Genomic DNA, 22,897 nt, shown 5'->3' with positions numbered 1-22,897 from the left:
CCAATTTTTTTTTAAAGGTAATTATAATACATTTTGAGATGCAAAGGTTTTCATCTGAGGAGATTTGCATTTTAATTTTTTTTTTTTTTTACTATAAAAGGAAATGATCAGTTTCTTAAAAAAACATGTTATTATTGTTATTACTATTAGGACGCCACGGTGGAGCAAATGGTTAGAGTGTTGGCGTCACAGTACCGGGGTTCAAATTCCGACCCCGCCTGTCTGGAGTTTGCATGCTCTCCCCTTGTCTGCGTGGGTTTTCTTCGGGCATTCCCACATCCCAAAAAGGTGCATTCATTGGAGACTCTAAATTGCCCCGAGGTCTTATTGTGAGTGCGCCTGTTGTCTGTCTCTGTGCCCTGCGATTGGCTGGCAACCAGTCCAGTGTGTACCCTACCTCCAGATTATTATTATTTTTTAATTTTGGTGGAAAACAACAATACAGTATAAGTTCCAGATATAAAACAGTAAGTCTTTGGGGAAAAAAAAATATTTTAATGATTCGGGATATAACAACATCTATATGGCATTGTTTTATCACAGTATTGCGCTCATTGTGTGATAATTACTGCAATATCTTGCAAAAGCTTTTTATTGCAGGAAGTTTCACGGAACAGGATAAGTGGGCCAAAGAAGGCTAAACCAGAACAGCTGAAAAATGTTGTTTTTGCTCTTATTGATTCTTGTTGAGTCCTTCTCAAGACATTTTAGTAGTTTCTGTCTTTTTTCCCTCTTTTTTTTTTAATGAAAAAAGATATACCCTCAACTTATATATTACTACGCACCAGTTTTTACATTCATATACTCTACCTCGAAAGCAGTATTATTGCGGCAAGCTGCGCAGGAGTGACGTGAAAGGTCCCCCCAAAAAATGCATGATGATAACTAATAACAAAAGGCCGATTCCTTAAAAAAAAAAGGAAAAATTTAAGTATTTATTTAAACATTTTTTTAACAGTCTTAAAAGAATAAGCCATGTTTTTTTTTTATTGGAAAAAAAGTTATCTGCCCTGTTATCTGCTATTTAGTGGCACCACCGCCAATGGGAAACCATTTCTCCCGGTTTGAGGCCCCACGCTACCCGATCCTCGCCATGTTTTATCCACACACGTTTTTATTTTACCCACCATGTAAATTAAACGGGCCACACCCTTCCTCTTTCTCATCGCATGACCCTATATTTACCCCCCCCACCCCCCCCTGCCCCGCCCCGAATCCCCTTATAACCCTCAGTGGGTCTTTTTAAAGGAATGTGCTGAAAGTGCTTGCGTGGAACGTTGCGGGCGGTCTTCCCCTACCCACGCCCGGCCGTCATGCCGAGTGGCTACAGGATGTATTTACCCGCAATGTAAAGGATAGTCCTAGACTGCCGACTTCCTGTCGGTGTGTGTGTGCGTGTGCACGCATGTGTGTGTGCACAAAAATTAAAGATTTGTCATTAATTAAGAAAAATCTGTTCGTTAATATCAAATGCATTAATTTTTTTCCAACGAACTGGCTTCAGTCAGCCTAACATGTTTTGTAAACTTCAGAAAATTAAGTCAACCTTGTCTTTAGTCCACGTCGTTTGTTTTTAATGTGACGATCGAAGATAATTAAATCAAAGCGAACCTCAAATACACTTTTATATTAAACCCACAGCAATGAAAATGTTCAGAGAAACATCAACATTTTTAAGTGATCCTAACTCTTTTGCTTTTAAAGATCAAAAACGGTGACGCTACTTCAATACATTACAAGACTGAAAATTAGAAAAATGATATATGTGTGTTCATCTCAGATGACACACTGTGGTGACCCCGAAAGGGACAAGCCGAAAGAAACTTACTATGTTAATGAGTCTATGATGTCATCACACCACCGTTGTCATGACTCTAGCCTTATCCCTTTCCAGCTTTAGCCAAACAAAGGAGGTCTTTTTTTTGTTGTTATTCGAGGCCAAACGTGCCCCTGAGTGAAACCAAGCGTTACTGGAGCAACAAACGTCGTCCACAAAGCTGGCATCATTATTTACAGTCGACATTCAAACATGGCGCAACAAACGACTTTGCTGAGTGAGCCCTTTGAACCATGTTGGAAGGGTTTTGTGTTGTTTCATCAAATATTGAACAAAATACATGTGTTAGGCGCACAGAAATTTTATTGTCTGATTGTTTTCTAAAATCACGTCAGGAACATTAGGGTAAAGGAACGTTTGAATCGGCTTTGATTTTGAGAAACCACGAAATAAGTCACTGAATATTCACTTTGATATTAGTGCAACCTATTTCCGCTTTTGGTAAAACATATCTAAGAACTTCCTCCTGATTTCGGGTGAATGGTGAAGTGGGCTGTGACAAAGCACCCGTAGGAACTTTAGATGGCTACAATGTCTTTTGTGAAACACAAGACGTTACCACAGACCGACAAAGATTACAATATTTAATGTTCAGTTTGTTTGCATATACAGTGTGATGCACAGAATTTTCAGTTCTGAAATGCACTTTAGAGCCATTTTCGGTGTCGACTTGCAAAGTTAAATGAACACTTTCTGAATATCTTATAATAATTAAAATGTTTCAATTAAAAAAATTAAATGCTTGCATAAATAAATAGGTGCCTACACACATACAAATAAATCAATATAAAATGTAAAATCAAACATTCACAGGATACTAACTTTTCCATTCGTAGTGCTGGACCATGCATGATGTGTGGAGTTTAACGTAACTGGAATACCGGAGCTCTGTAAAGAAAAATGATTCAGTGACTTGTTACATCTGCAAAAATAATTTACAATGACGCCTCGGTTCGCGACCACAATCCGTTCCAGAAAACGGTTCGAGAAGTGATTTGTTCGAAAACCAAATCAATATTTCCCATTACAATGAATGGGGAAAAAAATGTGTTCCAATCCTAAAAAATTTGGCTTTTTAAAGCATTTTTTTAGCTTTTCCTGATAATAAACTGCATAGTAGAAATACATGTACAGTTTAAATATTTTATATAATAAAATAATTTAAGAAATCTATTTATTTTTTGGTTAAAATGTATGCTTTAGTTGTAGAGTACGCTCTGCTAGGAGTGCATTCCGTATCTGTAGCGACTCGGCCCCCAGCCTTGTAAACTTTTTTTATGAACAAAAGTGCATGATAACTTTAATCAAGCAACTTGCCTTCTTTGGAGCCATGATTGGGGTTTGATACGGTAGTCCTCGATAAGAAAAACAACAGTCACTACTGGGACACGACTATGTATAGAGGCTCCGTTATACTGAATAACAAAAGTGCGCTGGCTGCGCCGCACGTGTTATGTCATTTTCGGGTTTTTTCGGCGGCGTGGGAATTCACAACAAAGAGCGTCGTGGGTCAGCTGGTCTGGCTGCGCGCAATGTGTAATTTCCGGGTTTTGTCGTGGGCGTTTGAGTACTGATTTTCGTTCGAAAACAGAAGGAAAAAAAATCTCGAAAATCTTCGTTCGAAAACGTTCGAGAACCAAGGCTTTACTGTACTGTGAGTAAGAAATTCGTCTGCAACAAGCAGTGGGTGACTAAACGGGTTATCAAGAAACATACTGCATGCATGTATATTGCTTCAAAGTACATGCATAATAAAAGCCATGCATGTGGTTACATGTATTCTATGTAGTCTTTTTTTTTTATGATGGAGTTAACCAAACAGCAGCATAATCTTTGCTTAATATCAGCATACAATGGAGGGTTTCGCCGTCCTTGGCGCTGAAGCGTTGGTTCACTTCTGTAAGTCTTTTTGTGGCGTAACCCTAATTTCCAAAGCTTCTGACGACTGTGTGTAGACTCTTCCCAACATGGAGTGGCCTTTCAAAGCGAAAATACACCCAGATACAAACAAATGAAAAAAAATACAAACAAACACAGTACAGTCTGTGCTGTGATGAAATGCGTCATCTGGAGCAGCTTCACTGGCATAGAGAAGAATCAGAACTGTCACAAATGTCGATGCCGCTGACACCAGAAGAAGGATTTTCAAGATCAAATATTACTTTTGCTACATTTGAGGGATTGTATTTTCAGTATTGTATCTGGTTCAAAATTGGTGGTTTAGATCTTTAGCAGACACACAAATGCAGCATAGTGTAGTGATCGCAGTTTTTTTTTTCAGTGAGAATAGATTTAAGAATATTACAGTATCACAGTTCTGACATATTTTTTTCAATAATAGTACTCGGCAGTGTTTGGTGGCATCATAGCCCCCCCTTGCTCACTTCATTGGTGCTCATGAGCTAATTGAGTTAGCCACCTAGCCTGGTGTCATGCCTGCCCTCTTGATTGAGATTGGCGACGTTTGCTTTAAGCTGCTTCTGCTGTCCGTGGTTTAGTTGCTCGCTTCTTTCTGCAGCACCGTGGGTGTTTTCTTAGGCTGACGAGGGGGATAAATCCCCCAAACTACACTTAAGATATTAGCCCACACAAGGCACCCCATGGAAGACATCAGTGGTAACATACAACTGTCTGTCTCCAGAAATCCGATGAGCATCACCCTTATTCCTAAAATTCTTCCAAAGCATTAAGTATAGTTTATCATTTAAGGAAAACTGGAAATTGCCCCCCCCCCAAAAAAAAAAAATAAAAAGAGCCAGAAAAGGTTGTTTTAAAGCAAAATGGCTGCCTTCCTGTATCTTTTCAGATATTGATTCTTGAGACCTTTTATGGGTCAACTCAAGATAGACATCCCTACCAAATTTAATTTTGTCCGGTGAAACTGGCTTCGGGGTCTAAATTTTCCAAACATTCAGTGTCTTGGAAATGAGCAACATTAGTCTGACATTGACACTTCAAAGCTAAATTGCAGACTTTAAAGGCCTTTTCGGGCATGGCTTCTTGGGAGTGTTTTTGTGTTTCTACACATAGTAGACATGCTTACCAAATTTCATGTTGCTAAGTGAAAGGGGCTTAAATTTACAAATATTCAAAGGATGCTTGCAAGTGACCAAAATAGTCTCAAATGACAACTTCAAAGTAGAATGGCAGACTTCCTGTGTCTTTTACAGCTTAACTTTTTTTGAGGTTTTTTTTTTTTGCCCGTCTACATTCCTCTTTCAAACAAACAAATAAATAAATAAATAAATAAAGGAGCAAATTTCTCGCTTATAAGTGAACCTGTTTTCGGGGGCTGAATTTTCCGATCATTAACCCAGAGAAGTCATTATCATCTCCATTCACTTCCCCTTTTGTGTTGCTTTTAGCCCCATCCCGACGTGCATCCCTGTCCCAGGCCTCCGATTGTGACTGGGCCGGCTAACAGGATTTATTCATGTCCTATCCCCGATTCCTATCTCCTCAACCGCCCAGTCAGCCGCCATCAATGCTAATGAGCCTCAGCCAGGGAATAACGAGCTTCCGATGGAGGGGAGAACTCGGCGAGGCTAAATTTAGCCTGCTAGCTTACTGTGTTGTGAAAAGTTGCACCTGCGGATGGAATGTCACCGGCGGGCTACGACGGGATCCTGTGATACTTGATCACATTTGGAGCAGCCTAAATTCTTACAGCTATTTTTCACCAACTAAATGAGTTATGAATTGAATTGTATTCTTATCATGCCTACTAAATCATATTTTGGCTTTAATTCTTACTTCTATTGTCCTAAATTAAATCAACTATTATGAGTGGAAGGGGGGGGCTTGAATGCGTACTTGGCTAACTTAATTGTCTTTTGAGGCATCTTGAATTTTTACTTTTATTACGTCATCACATAAATCTACTGCATTGACTACTGTATTATGGAGGCTCTTGAATACTTATCAAGCCAACTAAATTGCCTTTTGAGTTGGTTGTAATTCTTACTTATTATTTTGACAATTAACTCACCTAATTTCACTTTTGTACTTTTTCAAATTTCCATTATTTAACGAACCAAACCGCTTTGCGAGACTTACATTCTCATTTGCCTTTAGTGGTGTATTAACTATTTTTTTGTTTTAGATTATTTCAATTAACAAGTGTGCGTGCATGTGTGTGTATCCTTGTGTGTGTTTACATGGCTGCTTGCACCTGGCCTGTTGTCTTATGATTCAAAGCCCAGAGTGGGTGCAATAAAGAGGGCCTTGTCCCTCCAAAGTCACACATACACTCACACATACACATACCGAGTTGACACTGTGTCCGTGTGTTGTTTTAAAATTACACTACTGCCCTGGCATTTCCTTTGGTGGAGTGAGAGGATTGGCATCCAGCTCCCATTTTCTCGTCTTAGGTTCGATCTTCCTTCAGTCTATTGGACACACTCATAGATACACACAAACTAACAGTCTCTTTCATTATAGACCAGAAACTTGTCATTTATTCATTAGCATCGTATAGGACACCATATAATGCACCCTCTTAGTACCAAGAATGCAATGTGATGTAAAAATCAGCCACTTTGACTTTTGACGACTCATCTTTCTTCTGGTTCTTCTTTTCCTTTTCGGCTTGTCTCGTGAAGGATCACCACAGCATGTCATCCTGCATACTCCTCTCGAACTAAACTGCCCTCATGTCTTCGCTCGCTACATTGATCAACCTTCTTTGGTCTTCCTCTATCTCTCTCGCCTGGCAGCTCCATCCTCATCACCCCCCTTACCAATGTACTCACTTTCTCCACTCTCGATGTGTCCAAATCACTGAAGTCTGCTCTTTATAACTTTGGCTTCAAAACAGGGGTCCCCTGAGAAACTAATTTTTAAACCTATCCAACGTGCTCACTCCTAGAGAGAATCGCAACATCTTCATTGCCATCACCTCCAACTCTGCTTCCTGTTATCTCTTCAGTGCCACTGTCTCTAATCTGGTGTAGTATTAATGTACATTCCAAGATTCTGTTACAGCTCTGTGATGTCGAATTTTAATTTTATATATTAATCACTCACCTGTCTCCAGTGTTGGTACCAGGGATGCCTGTGGTAACTTTGGACATTAGTCTGCCTAAAGGATTCACACATGCGTCCGACTTCACTTAAGATTGAATTAATTGTTAATAATTAAAAGTCCAGGAGACAGATATTGTTCATTGCGGTTCAGATTTTTAATTGGTTGACTTTCCTCTACGGGAAAAAAAGATTGTTGATGAATAAAAACAATCACTGTTTGTTAAAATGTACAAATGTATTTATTTCTTTTTGGCTTAATCACAGGGAAGCAAAGGAGGGGTTTATCCTGGTTATGACAAAACTTAAAGACCTGGCCAGTGGTCTACCCCCTCCCTGGACCCCATAAGAACCCGCCCTTACTTCAGGTCCCTGTAGTATCCCGCTAACAGGGCCAGTTAAAAAAAAAAAAAACGTATCGGTAAAAATCACTGAGACGCGGCAGTACCACGCTAGCGCCGCGCTGACAGGGCCGAACCGGTAAAAGTCACTTCCTCGGCACATACATTCCACCGATTTGACTCTTACCTTTTCCGCTCGTGTGCCCACTTGCAGCCGTTAGAAAAAATGCACAAATTAGCCACATCAGCGCATAAACTGCAGGGTTGAAAGCGTGTGACAAATGTTGCAGATTATAGGCCGGAAATTACGGTAATTAATTAGGAAAATCCCTTCTCAGGAAAAAAAGCATCCTTTATACTGATGACCTCAGAACAATGAGGCAAATATGCTAACCAATGCACAACCACATGTAGAGGGAAGTAGCTCTGCTTTTTTTTCTTTCACAAAACCGTAACAGTAATTCACTTTCATCAGTCTCTGCAACATTTCTCAGGTATGAGTTGAAATTCTTGCCTCGAGCTCAAGAAAGGCTCGAGCACATTAATAAACAATTTCTAATTTCTTTTAACAAGTTGCAACACGTGTACATCCATGCAAATAGTTATGTACAAAATTGTCTCCTGTTGCCGCATTTAACAATCACTTTATCATGTTGATCACAATGTTGTTTTTTATAGTGTTCAAGATTTTGGCATTAGTTCACAAGTCTTTATGCAAAATGATTAAACAAGTTCTCATATTCAAGCATATTTGTAAAAAGTATCTGTTAGACTTTCCATTAGACATCTTCTTGCAAGGTGAAACTTGACTTTCTCTAATGAAGAGAAATGTGTGAATCTTTGATATTCAGAGCCACACTTATAGACCATCTTCAACGATCCATTAAGAGAATTCATTCTGTTTAGAGAAATGTCCCAAAACAGCAGAGAAAAAAATGGTTAAAGTGACAGTTGGAGAAGTTTAGAGGGGGTTGTGATGGGATGAGTGTGTGTGAAATGAACCACTGTGAGTAAATCAATTCATGGACAGCTGCCCGTGTGACCCTTTCAAGCCGCCACGCTGCTGACTGAGCGCTTTTTGTCCTCCACCCTGTGACAGCGTTTATGCACAAAAACTCAGTCTATCCTTTTTTATTACTGGAACTAACTTCCAAGATTTAGCTCTTGTTTTTGCCCATGTTTGTTTTTTTTTTGGTTTGGTAGCAATCAATTTATCAGACATAATAGTCTTTTAGAAATTATTTTTCAAAATACAGGGCAGGATAGAAATTTCTTATCCATCTGCATGAGCGCTTTTTGTACTCAGGTTGCTATATTAATATAATGTTAACGTAAGAACTAGAAATAGGCAAAACATATTCACTTCAATAGAACTGTGTTGGAAAACAGAAAAAAAACCTGGCTGAACTGTTTGCACCTATTTATGTCTGTCTGAGCCTGTCATTAAGTCCATCCTAGTGTCTGGCCATGCCTCTATCATACTTTCCCTCCTAATGTCCGTTTAATGTACAGTATGTCCTTGCATTTAACATTCAGTCAAGTGTATGTCCTACCATCCATCCAAACCTCACTCATAATGTTGGTTTTTAGCGTTGGCCCAAGCATCTATATTAGCAACTGTCTTAATGTTCGGTGTAGTATATACCTCCAAATATCTGTTGTAATGTTTGTCCTAATAGCCATCCTGGCATCCAATCTAACATTCATCCAAGACACTGTTTTAACCTGTAAGCTGGTCTGTCCTAGAATCTGTCCAAGCCTCAGTTGTAACCTCCACCCTAGTGTGCTTCCGCCTTGTTTTATTTTTCTTTTTTTAATATTTTTATTTTGTTGTCATTTGTATTATTTTTTTCCCGGTTTGAAATATTTTATTTCTTTGTATTCAAATCCTTTTAATCATGTAAAGCACATTAATTTACCGTGTGTATGAAATGTGCTATATAAATTAATTTGCTTTGCTTTGTGCTCATCGATTTATGTCGGCATATGATAGAGGTTTGCGTTGCTTATGAAGAATATGCAATGTACCGTTCAGATTGATGTGAAAAAAAATTCAATACGTCGCATTGGGGGAAAAAAAGTTTGACTTGACCTGCAGTGTGAACAAGTGCCTGTGGTAACGTTCGTCTCACTAGTGTCATTTAGTGTCCGTGATAATGTCTGTCCTAATGCTAGTCCTAGCATCCAACATAATATTCATCTGTACATCTCTTCTAGCATCTGTCCTATGGTCTGTTGAAACATTCGTGTTAGCATCCATTTAAGCACCCGGTGTAATGTCGGTCCTAATATCCATCTTAGCGTCCACCCGAACATTCATCCGACTCTGTTCTAGCATCCCTCTGTGTGTCTGTCCTACAACCAGGCCAAACTTCAGTTGTAATGTCCATCCTAGACTCAGTTCTAGCATCCGTCCAACCATACGCCTTGAGATTCTGCCTTCTGTCCCTCCAAGAATCAGTTTTAAATTATGTTCAATCCAATGTTTTATGCAGTCATTCACATTGCAAAGTCAAATGCGGCTTCTTCTGTTGTTGGAACGAACCAGTGTTGTCCGATGCATGCGCATGAAATAGACCTTTATATTGCAATTGCGCACAAATATGTTAACAGAAGTAAATACCCTGCATAGGTCAAGACCGGTTTATTTTATATAGCACTTAATCACGAAAGAATTTCAAAGGGCCCAAAGTTGGCGAGCATGGGTGTCGTCATGATGCAGTTCTGGAAATTTCAAAGAGTTTGTGCAATATTTTTTCATATTTGTCAGTTCTAAAGTGTCTTCTGTTTTCTGCTCCTTTATCTGCCGTTGCTTTTGTCGCGTGTTTTGTCGAACAATTGGTGACATTTGTCACCTGTGATGACGTATGGGCGAGATGAGTGCAAGTTGATCATTCATACTAAAGTTTACTCGCATCAGAAACGTATCTGTGCTAGTGTCCATCATACTTTGCCAAAACGGCCATGGTGACATCCATCCAAGTGTTTGTCCAAGCGTCCATTCTTGCCTCAGTCTTAATGTCCATCTTAGCCTCTGTCCAAGCGTCAGTCCTAACATTCATCCTGACATTCATCCTAGCGTCCGACTTAGTCTGTAATAGAATCCTTTTTAGCCTACATCCTGGCAAGTCTTAGCCCCCAATTTAGCGTGGCCAAGTGTCCATCCATTACTCTGTCTTAAGGCCAGTTTATACCCCCGCGGTCGCGCGGCCAACAACGCCCGCATTGCTTCGTGTGTCCTACACATTACCCCGTAGTTTGCACGTAGCCTGCACGCATACATCAAAAAGTTGCTGCATGGCAAAAGCCATGGACTCGTCTTTTGTGATTGGCCCGTTTTAGTCACATGGTGTGATGGCGTACTCACCTTTCTTCTCAGTTCCACATACCCCCTGTAGTGGTGCTTTGTTGATCAAATTTGCAGCACAATTAAACGCATCATTTGGTCATTTAGGTCCATTTGTTGAAGTGGTTGCCATTGTTGTCTCTTTGTTCCTTGTAAGGGAAAGGAAAGTAAAAACGGCTAGCAAAAAATTACCAAAACGTGCGGACTAAACTCTACACATTGTCGTCCTTGCCGGTACCAGCCATAGACTTGAAGAAGAACTGCAGCACATTTTCCAAACTGCCCGTGTGCATTGCGCTCGAGTATAAAGGCCAAACTACATACGTAGTGATGTCAGCACGCAAGTATAAAGAAGCCTTTAGGCTAGTGTGCGTCCTAATGGCCGTCCCGTCATCTGTCTTGGCCTCTTATTTAACGTCCGTCCCGTTTAGCGTCTGTCCTAACATCCTTGTTTCCACCGAACAAAGAAAGCCGAGGAGATGATGTCATGCCTCGAGCATTTAAGTGTTTTTTTAATTATTACAGCCTGTGAAGTCATCACGTGGCAATGTGACAGTAGCTCCCACATCACCAACCGTTGATTTAAAACAACCCAAACAAGCAACGTTCAACTTGGGTTATTTTTTTGCAAAAGTTAGGTTTGGCTTGGCTGTGTTTATTTTGGGTGTAGGTTTAGCCTGAAAATGCACTAGGCCAGGCAAGAGTCTGTGTGAGTGTGTGCGTGTGTGTAGTTGGAAAGTGATGACTTGGCAGTGCTTGTTATACCAACTTATTTAGCTTATGACTCATGTAGTTTTTTTTCTACTCTTTCTGCCTTAGTATTTAAAGACTCGGCAAAGTTTAAACACCACTTCCTCATGCTTTTGTTTTGTATTCATCTTTGCTATGCTAAATATGTTGCGAGACCACTCATCGTGGTTCAGCGTTGTTGTCTTGTGATTCCTGACAATAAACATTCTCCCTGTCTGGTGATCAAGAGCGAATGGAAATCTTATTGAGCTGCCATTTCGCTATCTGCACTCAAGTTGCTGTCTGACTGTTAGCATGCCGACGATTAGCATTCAGTAGTTCTCTTTAGAAGTAGTACCTGACTTCAGGGAAGGATGTAAAACTCTTTATAAAACTCCCTTTACATTTTCTTTTCTCACATTCTTATTTTTATTTTTTTCTTCTTACTATTAATTTATTTTATAATTGGCAATTCTCGGAAATAGTACCCAACTCCACTGCAGGATATAAAATCTTCATCCATCAGACTTTATGTATTTTATACACCTGTTGCTAGCATACCACTTTAGCTTATTAGCATTTTAACAATTCACTGATTCAATCAGCCACCACGTTCGAGAGGAAATAATACCACTATAAGGCTTTCTGAACATGTATGAAAAACAAACTAAAAAGCCAGTTTATTGCTGTTTCTATTCCCATTTGTTGAAGCTTTTTTGCTCTCATTTTCTTTAGGGTCGGCATGTCAAGACGGGACAACTTGCAGCCATTAAGGTTATGGACGTTACAGAGGTGAGTTGGTTTTGTTGATGTAGCATCTTAAATGACAGCATTTTGTTGTATTTCATTTATTCATCATCTGTTGACGCTCCACTTGCTTTCTCTCACTTTATTTATTTTAGAAAAGTTTACTTTTTAATTATTTTACATATACTGTAATTTAAATGTAATTGAGAAATTAATAAAACATTTTCAAAATGTCTTGTAATATATATTTAATTTATTTTTTTAAACAAAGAAATTACCATTTGTATTTTCATAGAATTTTTTTTATTTATTTTGTCATTTGATTTTTCATTTTATTTAACTGGATTATTTTCCTTGACCATCTGTCCAAATGTAAATTTAAAAAAAATTACTTGTGTTTAACTACAATTTTACCTGTTGCTTTTGTAAGAGCAAATATTTTGTTTTTACACTTTCATAAATGAAAGATGGTTGTATTGTGCTAAAATGTTGAACATTGTAAAAGGGAACATATGAAACGCATCTTGTAGAACGTATGATGCTGTTTGTTCGCTGAGTTTCTTTTTACTGTGTTTTTTGCACATAGCCATGTGCTCTGACCCACATTCCACTTCCTCTTCTATAACGGGACGGGAAGACATATACACACACGCACGCACACACACATGGAGTACAAATTAAAACACACTGCTAGTCGTATGAAGTTTCCAGCTGTGGTGCGTTTGCTTTAGTCGTCACGAGGGCAAAAGAACAACAACAAGAATGTACCGCTTATCTTGTCAACTTTTTGAGAAAACTTAATGAGCAGTGCAGTGGGATCATGGGAAACGTTTGTGTCCCTGTTATCGCTCTTTGTTCGCTTCACAAGATCAAACAAATCACATTTTGTGCAATACATGATGATGTTGGTAGGAACACTTTTGGTACACGTTACCAGGGCAGTTTGGTAACCGTGAGCAAACATATTGCAGTTTTCACTGTGTCATGGTATTGCAGCTGTAAACTATATTATTTGGAAATGTTTGGGTAAATAACAGCACGGGGTTTTCTTCACACTCTGTAGGTAAAGAGGATCACAACAGAAAACTGACAATATGTACTGTTGACAAAGTTAAATTCAAAGGATTCGGACAATATGAAGTCAATCGTGGTCTGCAAATGATTAATTGATTATCACAACAGTTGTTGATTAATTTGAGAATTAATTAGTTGTCTATTAATTGATTAATTGTTGCACCTTTACAAAATACCATATATAGTAGCTGTCACTGTTACTTGATTGGAAAAAATGAATTATTTGGGTATAATTTTTGTATCATGAAAAAAAAAAACAATTTTAATTATCATTGGTATTTGATCCATTGTTTCTGTCCAACTCAATGCATAGGTTTCAAGACAATGCAAAAAATCAACCATGTGACAGCTTGAAAAATTTGGGGGACTCATAAGTCAAGGTACCGCTGTATTTTAGTCCGTGATTGGTTCCTTGCACAACCCTAAAATTTATAACTGACCATTGCAAGTGAACTGAAAGGAAACCACAAGTGTGTGTGTGCGTGTGTGAGTCATCACACACTAACACACGAGATGACATCATCATCATTGACTTTCGTCTGGTGTCCTTGAACGTTAGCCTTCAATTTAATGTGCCAAGTTACATGGCGTCGTCAAAATGCGAGAATAGAGGCTGTACAAGGTTGAAATCTGTCAACAACAAAAACGAAAAACACAGAAAACAAAACCCAACAACATGGAGTGTCTGGCATGGAGGACTCCTGCGATGGGATTGAACGGCGTAACCAGAATGTTGTCCTACTGGGGAACGCTGCGGCTTCTTCCCACACAGCAAAACATGCACTTTGTGTTCACATGACAACAGACAGAATTGAAATAGAAATTCCGCCTCAAAATGACAGACTAGTTGACAACATAGCCAAATTCCCTTAATGATGATGAATGAGCCTGCACAGATGAGAAATAAACGTTGCTTGTCCTTAGCGTGTATGTGTGCGCATGTATGTGTGTGTGTGTGCATGTATATGTATATAAATATATACACAAACACACAAGAAACAGTAAACGTTAGAAATTTATTCTGCAGTTTTAAATATGCAGGTATACCTTGTCACACTGGATACATTTTTTTGTCAATGTTACTGAATCAATTTCAAACCACAGAAACATTTCAGATCATATCAAATGAAACCATATCATCCTTGAAATGAATCGGCAATGATGAATCATGATATGAATCAAATCATAGCTAAAACAAATCATGACACGGTTTTGTGTTTTTCTGTATACACTGTTGAAGTCAGTAGTTTACATATAGTGTGGAAAAACACATTTAATTTTTTATCTCACTGTCTGAAGTCAAATCAGAGTAAACCTCCCCTCTTTCAGATCAGCCAGGATCACCAAAATTGTTTAATTTTGTTAAATGCCACAATAATGAGAGAAAATTTAATACAAAATTTATATTCAATGTCAAAAGATTCCTTTCCTTATTGAGTAGCATTACCTTTGAACTGCATGACTTTACATACATATATAAAAAGATAGAGACCCACACACACACAGGTATTTTTCATGTATTTTTTCTTTTGAATTTAAATCCGTAAGAGATTCTAATTAAGTTCCTAAAAATTCAGGTTTATTTTTTCTATTTTTTTTTTTTTTTTTTTTTTAGGATGAAGAGGAGGAGATCAAGCTGGAGATCAACATGCTGAAGAAGTACTCGCACCACCGCAACATCGCTACCTACTATGGCGCCTTCATTAAGAAAAGCCCGCCAGGACATGACGACCAACTATGGGTACATTTCTAATCATCGTAATAATAACAAGAAAAACCTGAGTCAGGTTTATTTATAGAGTGATTTTATGAGTTCCTGGATAGGTCTCACTCTCACTTAGAAACCCAGTCTGGTGTTTAGTTGCCTTTCTCCAGCTGTCGTAGTGGTGACCTTTTTTATGAGCCTCCCACTAAACATGCATGTGTAAGCACGGACTCCTCTTTGGACACCCTCGTGCAACTGGAGTGAAATGACAGCAGAGAGAACAAGTGCCCCTTTATACAGAGATCTCACCAAATAGGTCCGCACCAACTTTGGTGCTACTGCCTGTCACTCAAGGTTTTATCTATCTCATGAGTCTTCCTTGTTTTTCTGTGAACAGCTGGTGATGGAGTTCTGCGGAGCTGGGTCTATCACAGACCTGGTAAAGAACACCAAAGGCAACACACTGAAGGAAGACTGGATTGCCTATATCTCCAGAGAGATCCTCAGGGTCAGGAAATCTTTCCCATCATTCTCTCTTCTTCATTTTTGGTCACAGTTTTGTACGTTGTTTCACTTTTTTTTTTTTTTCTTTTTTTAGGGCTTAGCTCACCTTCATGCCCATCATGTTATCCATCGTGACATTAAGGGCCAAAATGTCCTGCTGACGGAGAACGCCGAAGTCAAACTAGGTACATAAATTAAGAAAATTGGTTAGTTGTCCTAACATCTAGCATGCCAACAGCGAGCATGCTAAGAACTTTCATGGACCAGTCATGTTAATTTGGGAAATTCCTGGTGCTAATGTAATACATTTATCTTCTGTGAAATGCTAACATGCTAACTTTTGCTATGGTAACAACGGAAATGTATAAGCATAAGTAAAGAAAAACAGTACAGCAAATCAGGCAGGATTATATCATGGCTTGTGGTCAGGTACTACAGGACAGTAATTCCTCATTTACTAGGGCAGGGGTGTCTAATATTTTTTATCGTAGGCCACATTGTTGGTCAGGTTTCCCCCATAGAATCATTATAGTGTACTGATAATCACCTGATTATAGTGGTGATGAAATGGTTGAGGGGTTAAGATGGACTGCTACTCCATTGTGTGAGTTCAAGTCCCATTCATGTTGATATTTCGCGTTGTCATGTCAATACTCAATCTGTCTTGCAACCTGACTTTTTTAAACCCTAACAAAATGTAACTTTGCAACCCAGACCCTACATTGATGCCCTAACCCTACTCAAACCCTAATTTGAAGCCATCACCCTGCTTGGAAACTTTAATCCTACTTTGAAATCCAAACCCATCCATCCAGAGAGTTGATAAAATTCTAACATTTAGCAAGGTAGGGAAAAACGTGTAACTTGTCAAGTGACAACGTGACAATAGTTGGAATGATTACATATAAAAAGAGAACAACTAGAGTACAAGTGTTTTACATCATGCCCTTGCCTTTTAGTCACGGACTTGTTTGTAATGAGATTAGATACTATGCTAACATGCTAATAGCTGATATGCTAGCATGGAGCAAGATAGCAACCCAAGTACTAAATGTGTGAAGGCAGATGGATGAGGCGCAAATATCTGGGCCTGTAGTCTGTCAAAATTTCTACTTAAATCAATGTTAGCCAAATGCTATCATATTCAAACGCTAACTCGTATCTTTCCTGCCTCCTTAGTGGACTTCGGCGTTAGCGCTCAGCTGGATCGAACGGTGGGCCGACGAAACACTTTCATCGGGACGCCCTATTGGATGGCTCCAGAAGTCATCGCCTGTGATGAAAACCCAGACGCCACTTATGACTACCGGGTACGCAACCCCCTTCTGTAGATCCTCTTTAACGTAGCGCCCCATAATGCTCCATTTGCCAGTATTTTACATGATTTTTAAAAAATCTTACCATCCTCCAGAGCGACTTGTGGTCCTGTGGAATTACGGCCATCGAGATGGCTGAAGGAGCTCCGCGTAAGTCACAAAAGACATGTCGCCAAAACACACGTTTCACCCTTTCATCCTGGCAAATTGGCACATCAGAGGTGTGAAGGTACACGTGTCCATAATGCGTGTTCACATGGCCGTTATAGCTTTATGCAGTCAAATAATTAGATGCATGCTGATGTCAGTGGCAGCATCTGGGGTCGCAAGAGATGGGTGTGGGGGATCAGTGTTGTGTGTTAAACTTCATACTTTGGTTGTGCCCGTTTACACACTGCCGGCGGTCTACCTCTGATACTACATAAGAATCCCAAAAAAATGGTGGCTCGGCCATGCCACTTGGTACCTTTCACGCAGGTGGACTTCAATTATCCCATTCTCCATCAGTACTTTAAACACAAGGACGAGCCTTGAAAAATTCGGCTTAGACTGATAGAATGAATGGGACTTTAGTTCATATATAACCAGCTGTATCCTTTGGTCTTTTTTTCCCACAGCATTGTGTGACATGCATCCCATGAGAGCACTCTTCCTCATCCCCAGAAACCCTCCTCCAAGACTCAAGTCCAAAAAATGGTGCAGTTTTATTGATTTATTTTTTAACTGACTTTTCATGTGCGACAACGTGATGGGGAGGACGCTGTTTGCAGGTCCAAGAAGTTCTTCAGCTTCATTGAAGGCTGCCTGGTGAAGAACTACACCCAGCGGCCGCCCACCGAGCAGCTCCTCAAACACCCCTTCATTAGGGACCAGCCCAATGAGCGGCAGGTGCGCATCCAGCTCAAGGACCACATTGATCGCACCAAGAAGAAGCGAGGCGAGAAGGGTGAGGAGAAGCGTCACTTCGGCAAAGCCACACCATCAAAAACATACCGTCAAAGACACACTGTTCCTGAAATACACACTGTCCAAGATGCACGTAATCTAAGAAACATCGTCCAAGTTGCATTGTAAAAGATAAACACAATGCAAGACATAAATAACCAAAGACATGTTTTTAAAGACACGTTGTCAAACACACATTGTCAAATACATGCAAAGACACCATTGGAGATACTTTCAAAGACACAACATTAAAAGGAGAATAAAAGTCAAAATATTTCATCACAGACATCTTCAGAAACATGTCGCGTTAACACCATTTCTCCTACATCGTCCACAGATGAGACGGAGTACGAATATAGCGGAAGTGAAGAAGAGGAGGAGGAAGCATCAGAGCAAGAAGGAGAACCAAGGTAACAAATGTCTAGGAGTCACTTTTGTGACCCATTTTGGCCATCTCCGTGGGTTCCTTCTCAAAGACAGGTGTGAACTCGATTTTTTTTGTACTCATGCTACCAAAATTAAAGCATGAATTCAAAGTCATAGGGACAAGGCTAAATTGTGAAACATTTGAGCTTTTAGTCATACCGTGTAGGGAAAGAATGGCAGCCAAGTTGGATGACTCGTCATCAAACACGAAACTCAAACAACTCAGCTAATGATTGTTTTAATAATTCAGCGCCTCAAGCCAATTTCACCTAGCAACTTGAGATTTGGTAGCCATGTTTATTATGAATAGACTGCCAAAAAATGTACATTCATACACAAAAAGACAGGAAGTGACCCATTTTGGTTTGAAGCAGCTATTTTAGGGTCATTTTGCGCATTTTTTTTCAAATACTTTGAAAATTAAACACCTGATGTAATGTAGCATCATGAAATTAGGCAGATGTCTATGCCGAGTAGACTCACAAAACGTTCCCAGAAGTGGTTCTTCTTGGGTTAGTTATTTTCTTTCCAATTTTTCAAAAATGCAGCCATGAGGCCATTTTCACAGATCAATAGAGCATGACATTAGCACCTGCCATCCTGGTAAATGTATATAAATTTCAGCAGTTGTGGGTAACACCGTTACTTCCACTACCGACTTTGGCGGGTTGAACATGCTGTGTACCTACAAACCCCAGTTCCAATTAAGTTGGGGCGTTGTTTTAATTGTGAATAACAATAGAATATAATTATTCGGAAATGTTTTTCAACCTATATTCAAGTGAATACTCTGTAAAGACAAAATGGTTAATGTTCAGACTGATGAACGCCATTGTTTTTTTTTTTGTTTTTTGTTTTCAAATATTCTCTTTGAATTTGATGGGACAGGAGTGACAGAAGACTCGGAAAGTGGAGAACTGCTCATAAACATCCGTGACGAACATTCCATAAGTGAATACGTTATTTGGAAACATTGCAACAGTTTGAGAACGTTTCTCAACAAACATTTGCAAGTAATTTAAGGATTTCACCATCTGCGGTCTATTATATCATGACGATTCTGAGAATCTGCATCAAGTGGCGTGGCTGAAAACCAACATTGAAAGCCCATAACCTTCGATCACTCGAGTGGTGCTGTTTAAAAGGTCATTGTGTAAAAGATATTGGCAATATCTTGCCTATGGCTTGGGTAACTTGCATGTCTGTGACGGCACCATGAATACCGAAAGGTACATATAAACTTTGGAGCTCTATATACATATATATATATATATATATATATATATATGCCGCTATATATACACACACACACACACACATATACACACACACACATACATACATACACAGTACTCCCATCAAAGCGATGTCTTTTTCAAGGACGTCCCGGATTATTTCCTTAAGAGAATGTCAAGTCAAACATTTGCAAATCATTCTATTCGGTTTTTGTTTTATGCAACATCTCAACTTAGTTGGAATTGTGGTTTGTATCTATTTAACTGGAGTTGCCTTTGCACAGTGTTTGCTTATTGGTTCATTTTGGAATGATGATGATGAAATGAATGGATGGATGGTTTTTATGAGTAAACCTAGAGTAATGTTTGAAGAATGCACCATTTTGGTTTCGAAGCAGCCATTTCCTCATTTCCAAGATTCTCTCAGACCTCAGAGATTTTGTCCAATTTGGTGACAAATGAAAGACAGCGTTTGATAACTCAATGTAAAAGGTTGAAATTAACATAAATAAAATACCGTCTATTATGGCCTGACAGCTCCATTGTCAACGTGCCGGGAGAGTCAACGTTGCGCCGGGACTTCATCCGTCTACAGCAAGAGAACAAGGAGCGCTCAGAGGCGCTGCGCCGGCAGCAGCTCCTGCAGGAGCAGCAGCTACGAGAGCAGGAAGAGTACAAGCGCCAGCTGCTGGCTGAGAGGCAGAAGCGTATCGAGCAGCAGAAGGAGCAGCGGCGGCGGCTGGAGGAGGTCAGCATATAACATTTTGTTTGTTGGTACTACCAGGTAGCAGTGTCACATTAATGTCATATTATTTGTTGCACCGCTACGTCATTTTTGTAATGAGCTAGCATATGCGGGATGTTTGTGTTCAGGTCATAGGAACTTCAAATATTTGTTTTTCCCAACTGGTTGCATTCATCCGTCCCATCCATTCATTTTCTGAACTGCTTATCCTCACTAGGGTTATGACTGTGCTGGTGCCTATCTCAGCTGGCTTTGGGTTGGAGTCTAGTACACTATGATTTGGTTGCCAGTTAATTAGAAGGCACATACAGACAAAAAAAAAACATTGACACTCATCTTCAATAGAGTGATAATCGATTTATCAAAAGAAACCTCATTTTGCCAACAGTATTCATAATATCATGATGTAGCGATTGTGCGATAATGGATATACGTTTGAAGAAAACCATCTATGTGAACTCTGTAATGTTGTAGTGTAGTGGTTGTTTCACATACGACGACAGGGAGTCTGCAAACCAATAGTGAGAATTAATGAAGTTGCATATTTATGTTATTGCCAAGTACTGTTTGCATCAGTTTGGCATCGCTGCTGCTGTAGCTGTACCAAATGAAATGTATATTGATGAAGTAAGCTTCGATGGTTTCTTTTTCTATTTTTGTGTTTTAGCAACAACGCCGGGAGCGAGAGATGCGTCGGCAGCAGGAGCGTGAGCAAAGGCGGCGTGAACAGGACGACAAACGGCGAGCCGATGAGTTGGAGCGTCGGCGTAAGGAGGAGGACGAGCGGCGGCGGGCCGAGGAGGAAAAGCGGCGGGCTGACAGGGAGCAGGTTCTGAGACAGACATAAAATGGTGGCTAGGTGCTGCGTTTCTACACACACGGTCCTAACTGTAGAGGTCCTTGTTATTGGGCAGGAGTACATCAGACGGCAGCTGGAGGAGGAGCAGAGGCATCTTGAGATCCTGCAGCAGCAGCTGCTACACGAACAGGCCATGTTGCTGGTAGGTCACACAAACATTTTTCAAAACATCGAGACCTACTTAGGATGGTCCACTTTAAGACCACTTTTTAAACCATGGTTCTCCAGTTCATGACTTTGAAAACCATGTGCTATAAACTATCTGCACTTTGTAAACATGTATGTTCACTGTAAGGCCACCTTTGAAACACATTCACTTTATGACTTATAAAACCACGTATGTCCACTTTACGACCAGTTTAAACCACACAGCTCCATTTCCTAACCACATTTTAAGTATGCCTACTTTACCGCTCTGCCATGGAAAAGTAGGGATGTCCACTTCATGTATACTTTTTAGACCTTGTAAATCCACTTAATGACCACTTTTTTTTCACGTGCACTCAATGACCACTCTTTAAATACATCCACTTTATAAGGCATTTTTTTAAAGCCATACCTTTATTACTTTAAAAACCATGTAGATTGACGACTCTATAACAAGTTTTTCAGCATTATAGCATCAGTTTGACATGAAAAAAAACATGTCCACATACCATGAGTATGGAAGTGAGTTATTTCCTCCAGGGCCATCTTTTATATTTTTGGAGACATCAGGGGAGTTGTTACCATTGGAGGTCTGCGAGGGCATTCCCAGGCTTGGTTAGGAGCCCCTCGGTGATGATGTCACCAGGAAGTCTGACATCCGGCAGGGAAGGAAGTCAGCCATGTTTTCATTCCAGATGTTGCTGAGGTTGAGTCATTTTTTTGATGATGTGACATTGTAGTCACGATGTGATGTAGTGTTACAGTAGATTTGCAAGTAATGGAAGAAGGGAAGTAGTACTGGTTAGCACATCTGTCTCACAGTTCTGAGGAGGGGTTCAAATTCTGGCCACAGCTGTGTGGAGTTGGCATGTTGTCATCATGCTTGTGTGGGTTTCCTCTGGGTACTCTGGTACACAAACAGCCTTCCTTCGTTTGACGGGAAAAACATGACCAAGCATCTACTGATGATGGACTCTTTGCGCAGCCACAAATTTAGATTAGCATTCCAACATTGTTTAAAACAACAAAAAAATTAATTTTCTTTTGTTACTTATTTTCCACCATAATCTGCTAAAAAATTCTTGAAAAATATATAATAATAATAATGTAATAATATGCGTAATTAGGAGGTTCTCGCATCAGCTTTCCATAAGTTTGGATTTGTCATAGGACTGTTGAATATCAACAGACTGAGGATTTTTTTTTTAATCACCACCCTGGACTCTCATTTTTCCTCTAGCCGTTCTATTAATGTGAAGGCACACTAATTTCAATAACTTTTGCAGTACATTTTAATGCATTCTGTTTTGCTTATCTATTTTTAGTTTATTTTTTTACTTATTTTTAAAAATATTTTTTTTATTTTTCCCTTGCTTTTATGAATGCACTGATCAGGAGAGGTTCTCCTATCCTGTTGTACACTGGTATAATGACAATAAATGTCATTCAATTCAATAACCCTGGTTATAAACTTGTAAAAAATGGTATTGCCAAGCAGCATTGTACCAGCTTGGAGATCCAGCAAGTTATCGTTGATGGGGGAAATTACATGACTGTGCATCCCTAATTATTATTTTTTTTCTTTTTTTTTTTTTTTTGCACACGGTATATTGTACAAATAAAAAAATCAAACCCCACATCAGAGCATTACTGAGGGCAACGATGAAAATTTAAACACAAAGTGAGGGTCCTCCTAATGACAAATGCAGCGATGAACGTTCTTTGGCTTGTCTTCGTCCTCCTCCTCCTCCTCCTCCTCCACGCGTGCACTCAGGAATACAAATGGCGAGAGCTGGAGGAACAGCGGCAAGCCCAAAAGCTCCAGAAGCAGCTTCAGCAGCAGCAGGCCTACCTGCTGTCCCTCCAGCACCAGCAGAGCCTGGAATCTAGTAGCCCCAATGGCGCCCCCAAAATCC

At 39.7% G+C, this 22,897-nt stretch overlaps 1 protein-coding gene across 5 annotated transcripts in view; it reads left to right on the top strand.

The window, feature by feature from the left end:
* map4k4 (mitogen-activated protein kinase kinase kinase kinase 4) overlaps positions 1–22,897 on the top strand; it is a 55,480-nt gene that overhangs the window by 15,580 nt on the left and 17,003 nt on the right. For all 5 annotated transcript variants that reach the window (XM_061840906.1, XM_061840908.1, XM_061840907.1 and 2 more), the window contains exons 3-14: positions 12,014–12,070; positions 14,715–14,840; positions 15,202–15,312; positions 15,403–15,493; positions 16,488–16,618; positions 16,720–16,774; positions 17,242–17,320; positions 17,395–17,570; positions 17,907–17,979; positions 19,768–19,978; positions 20,643–20,804; positions 20,890–20,976. In XM_061840906.1, the coding sequence (XP_061696890.1) occupies positions 12,014–12,070; positions 14,715–14,840; positions 15,202–15,312; positions 15,403–15,493; positions 16,488–16,618; positions 16,720–16,774; positions 17,242–17,320; positions 17,395–17,570; positions 17,907–17,979; positions 19,768–19,978; positions 20,643–20,804; positions 20,890–20,976 (1,359 nt within the window). The remainder of the gene's footprint in view (positions 1–12,013; positions 12,071–14,714; positions 14,841–15,201; positions 15,313–15,402; positions 15,494–16,487; positions 16,619–16,719; positions 16,775–17,241; positions 17,321–17,394; positions 17,571–17,906; positions 17,980–19,767; positions 19,979–20,642; positions 20,805–20,889; positions 20,977–22,897) is intronic.

Source organism: Syngnathoides biaculeatus, chromosome 14 (genome assembly GCF_019802595.1).
Source record: "Syngnathoides biaculeatus isolate LvHL_M chromosome 14, ASM1980259v1, whole genome shotgun sequence".
NCBI classification, from domain to species: Eukaryota; Metazoa; Chordata; class Actinopteri; order Syngnathiformes; family Syngnathidae; genus Syngnathoides; species Syngnathoides biaculeatus.
Note: the sequence above shows the minus strand (reverse complement) of the source record. Positions and strands in the feature narration are given on the sequence as shown.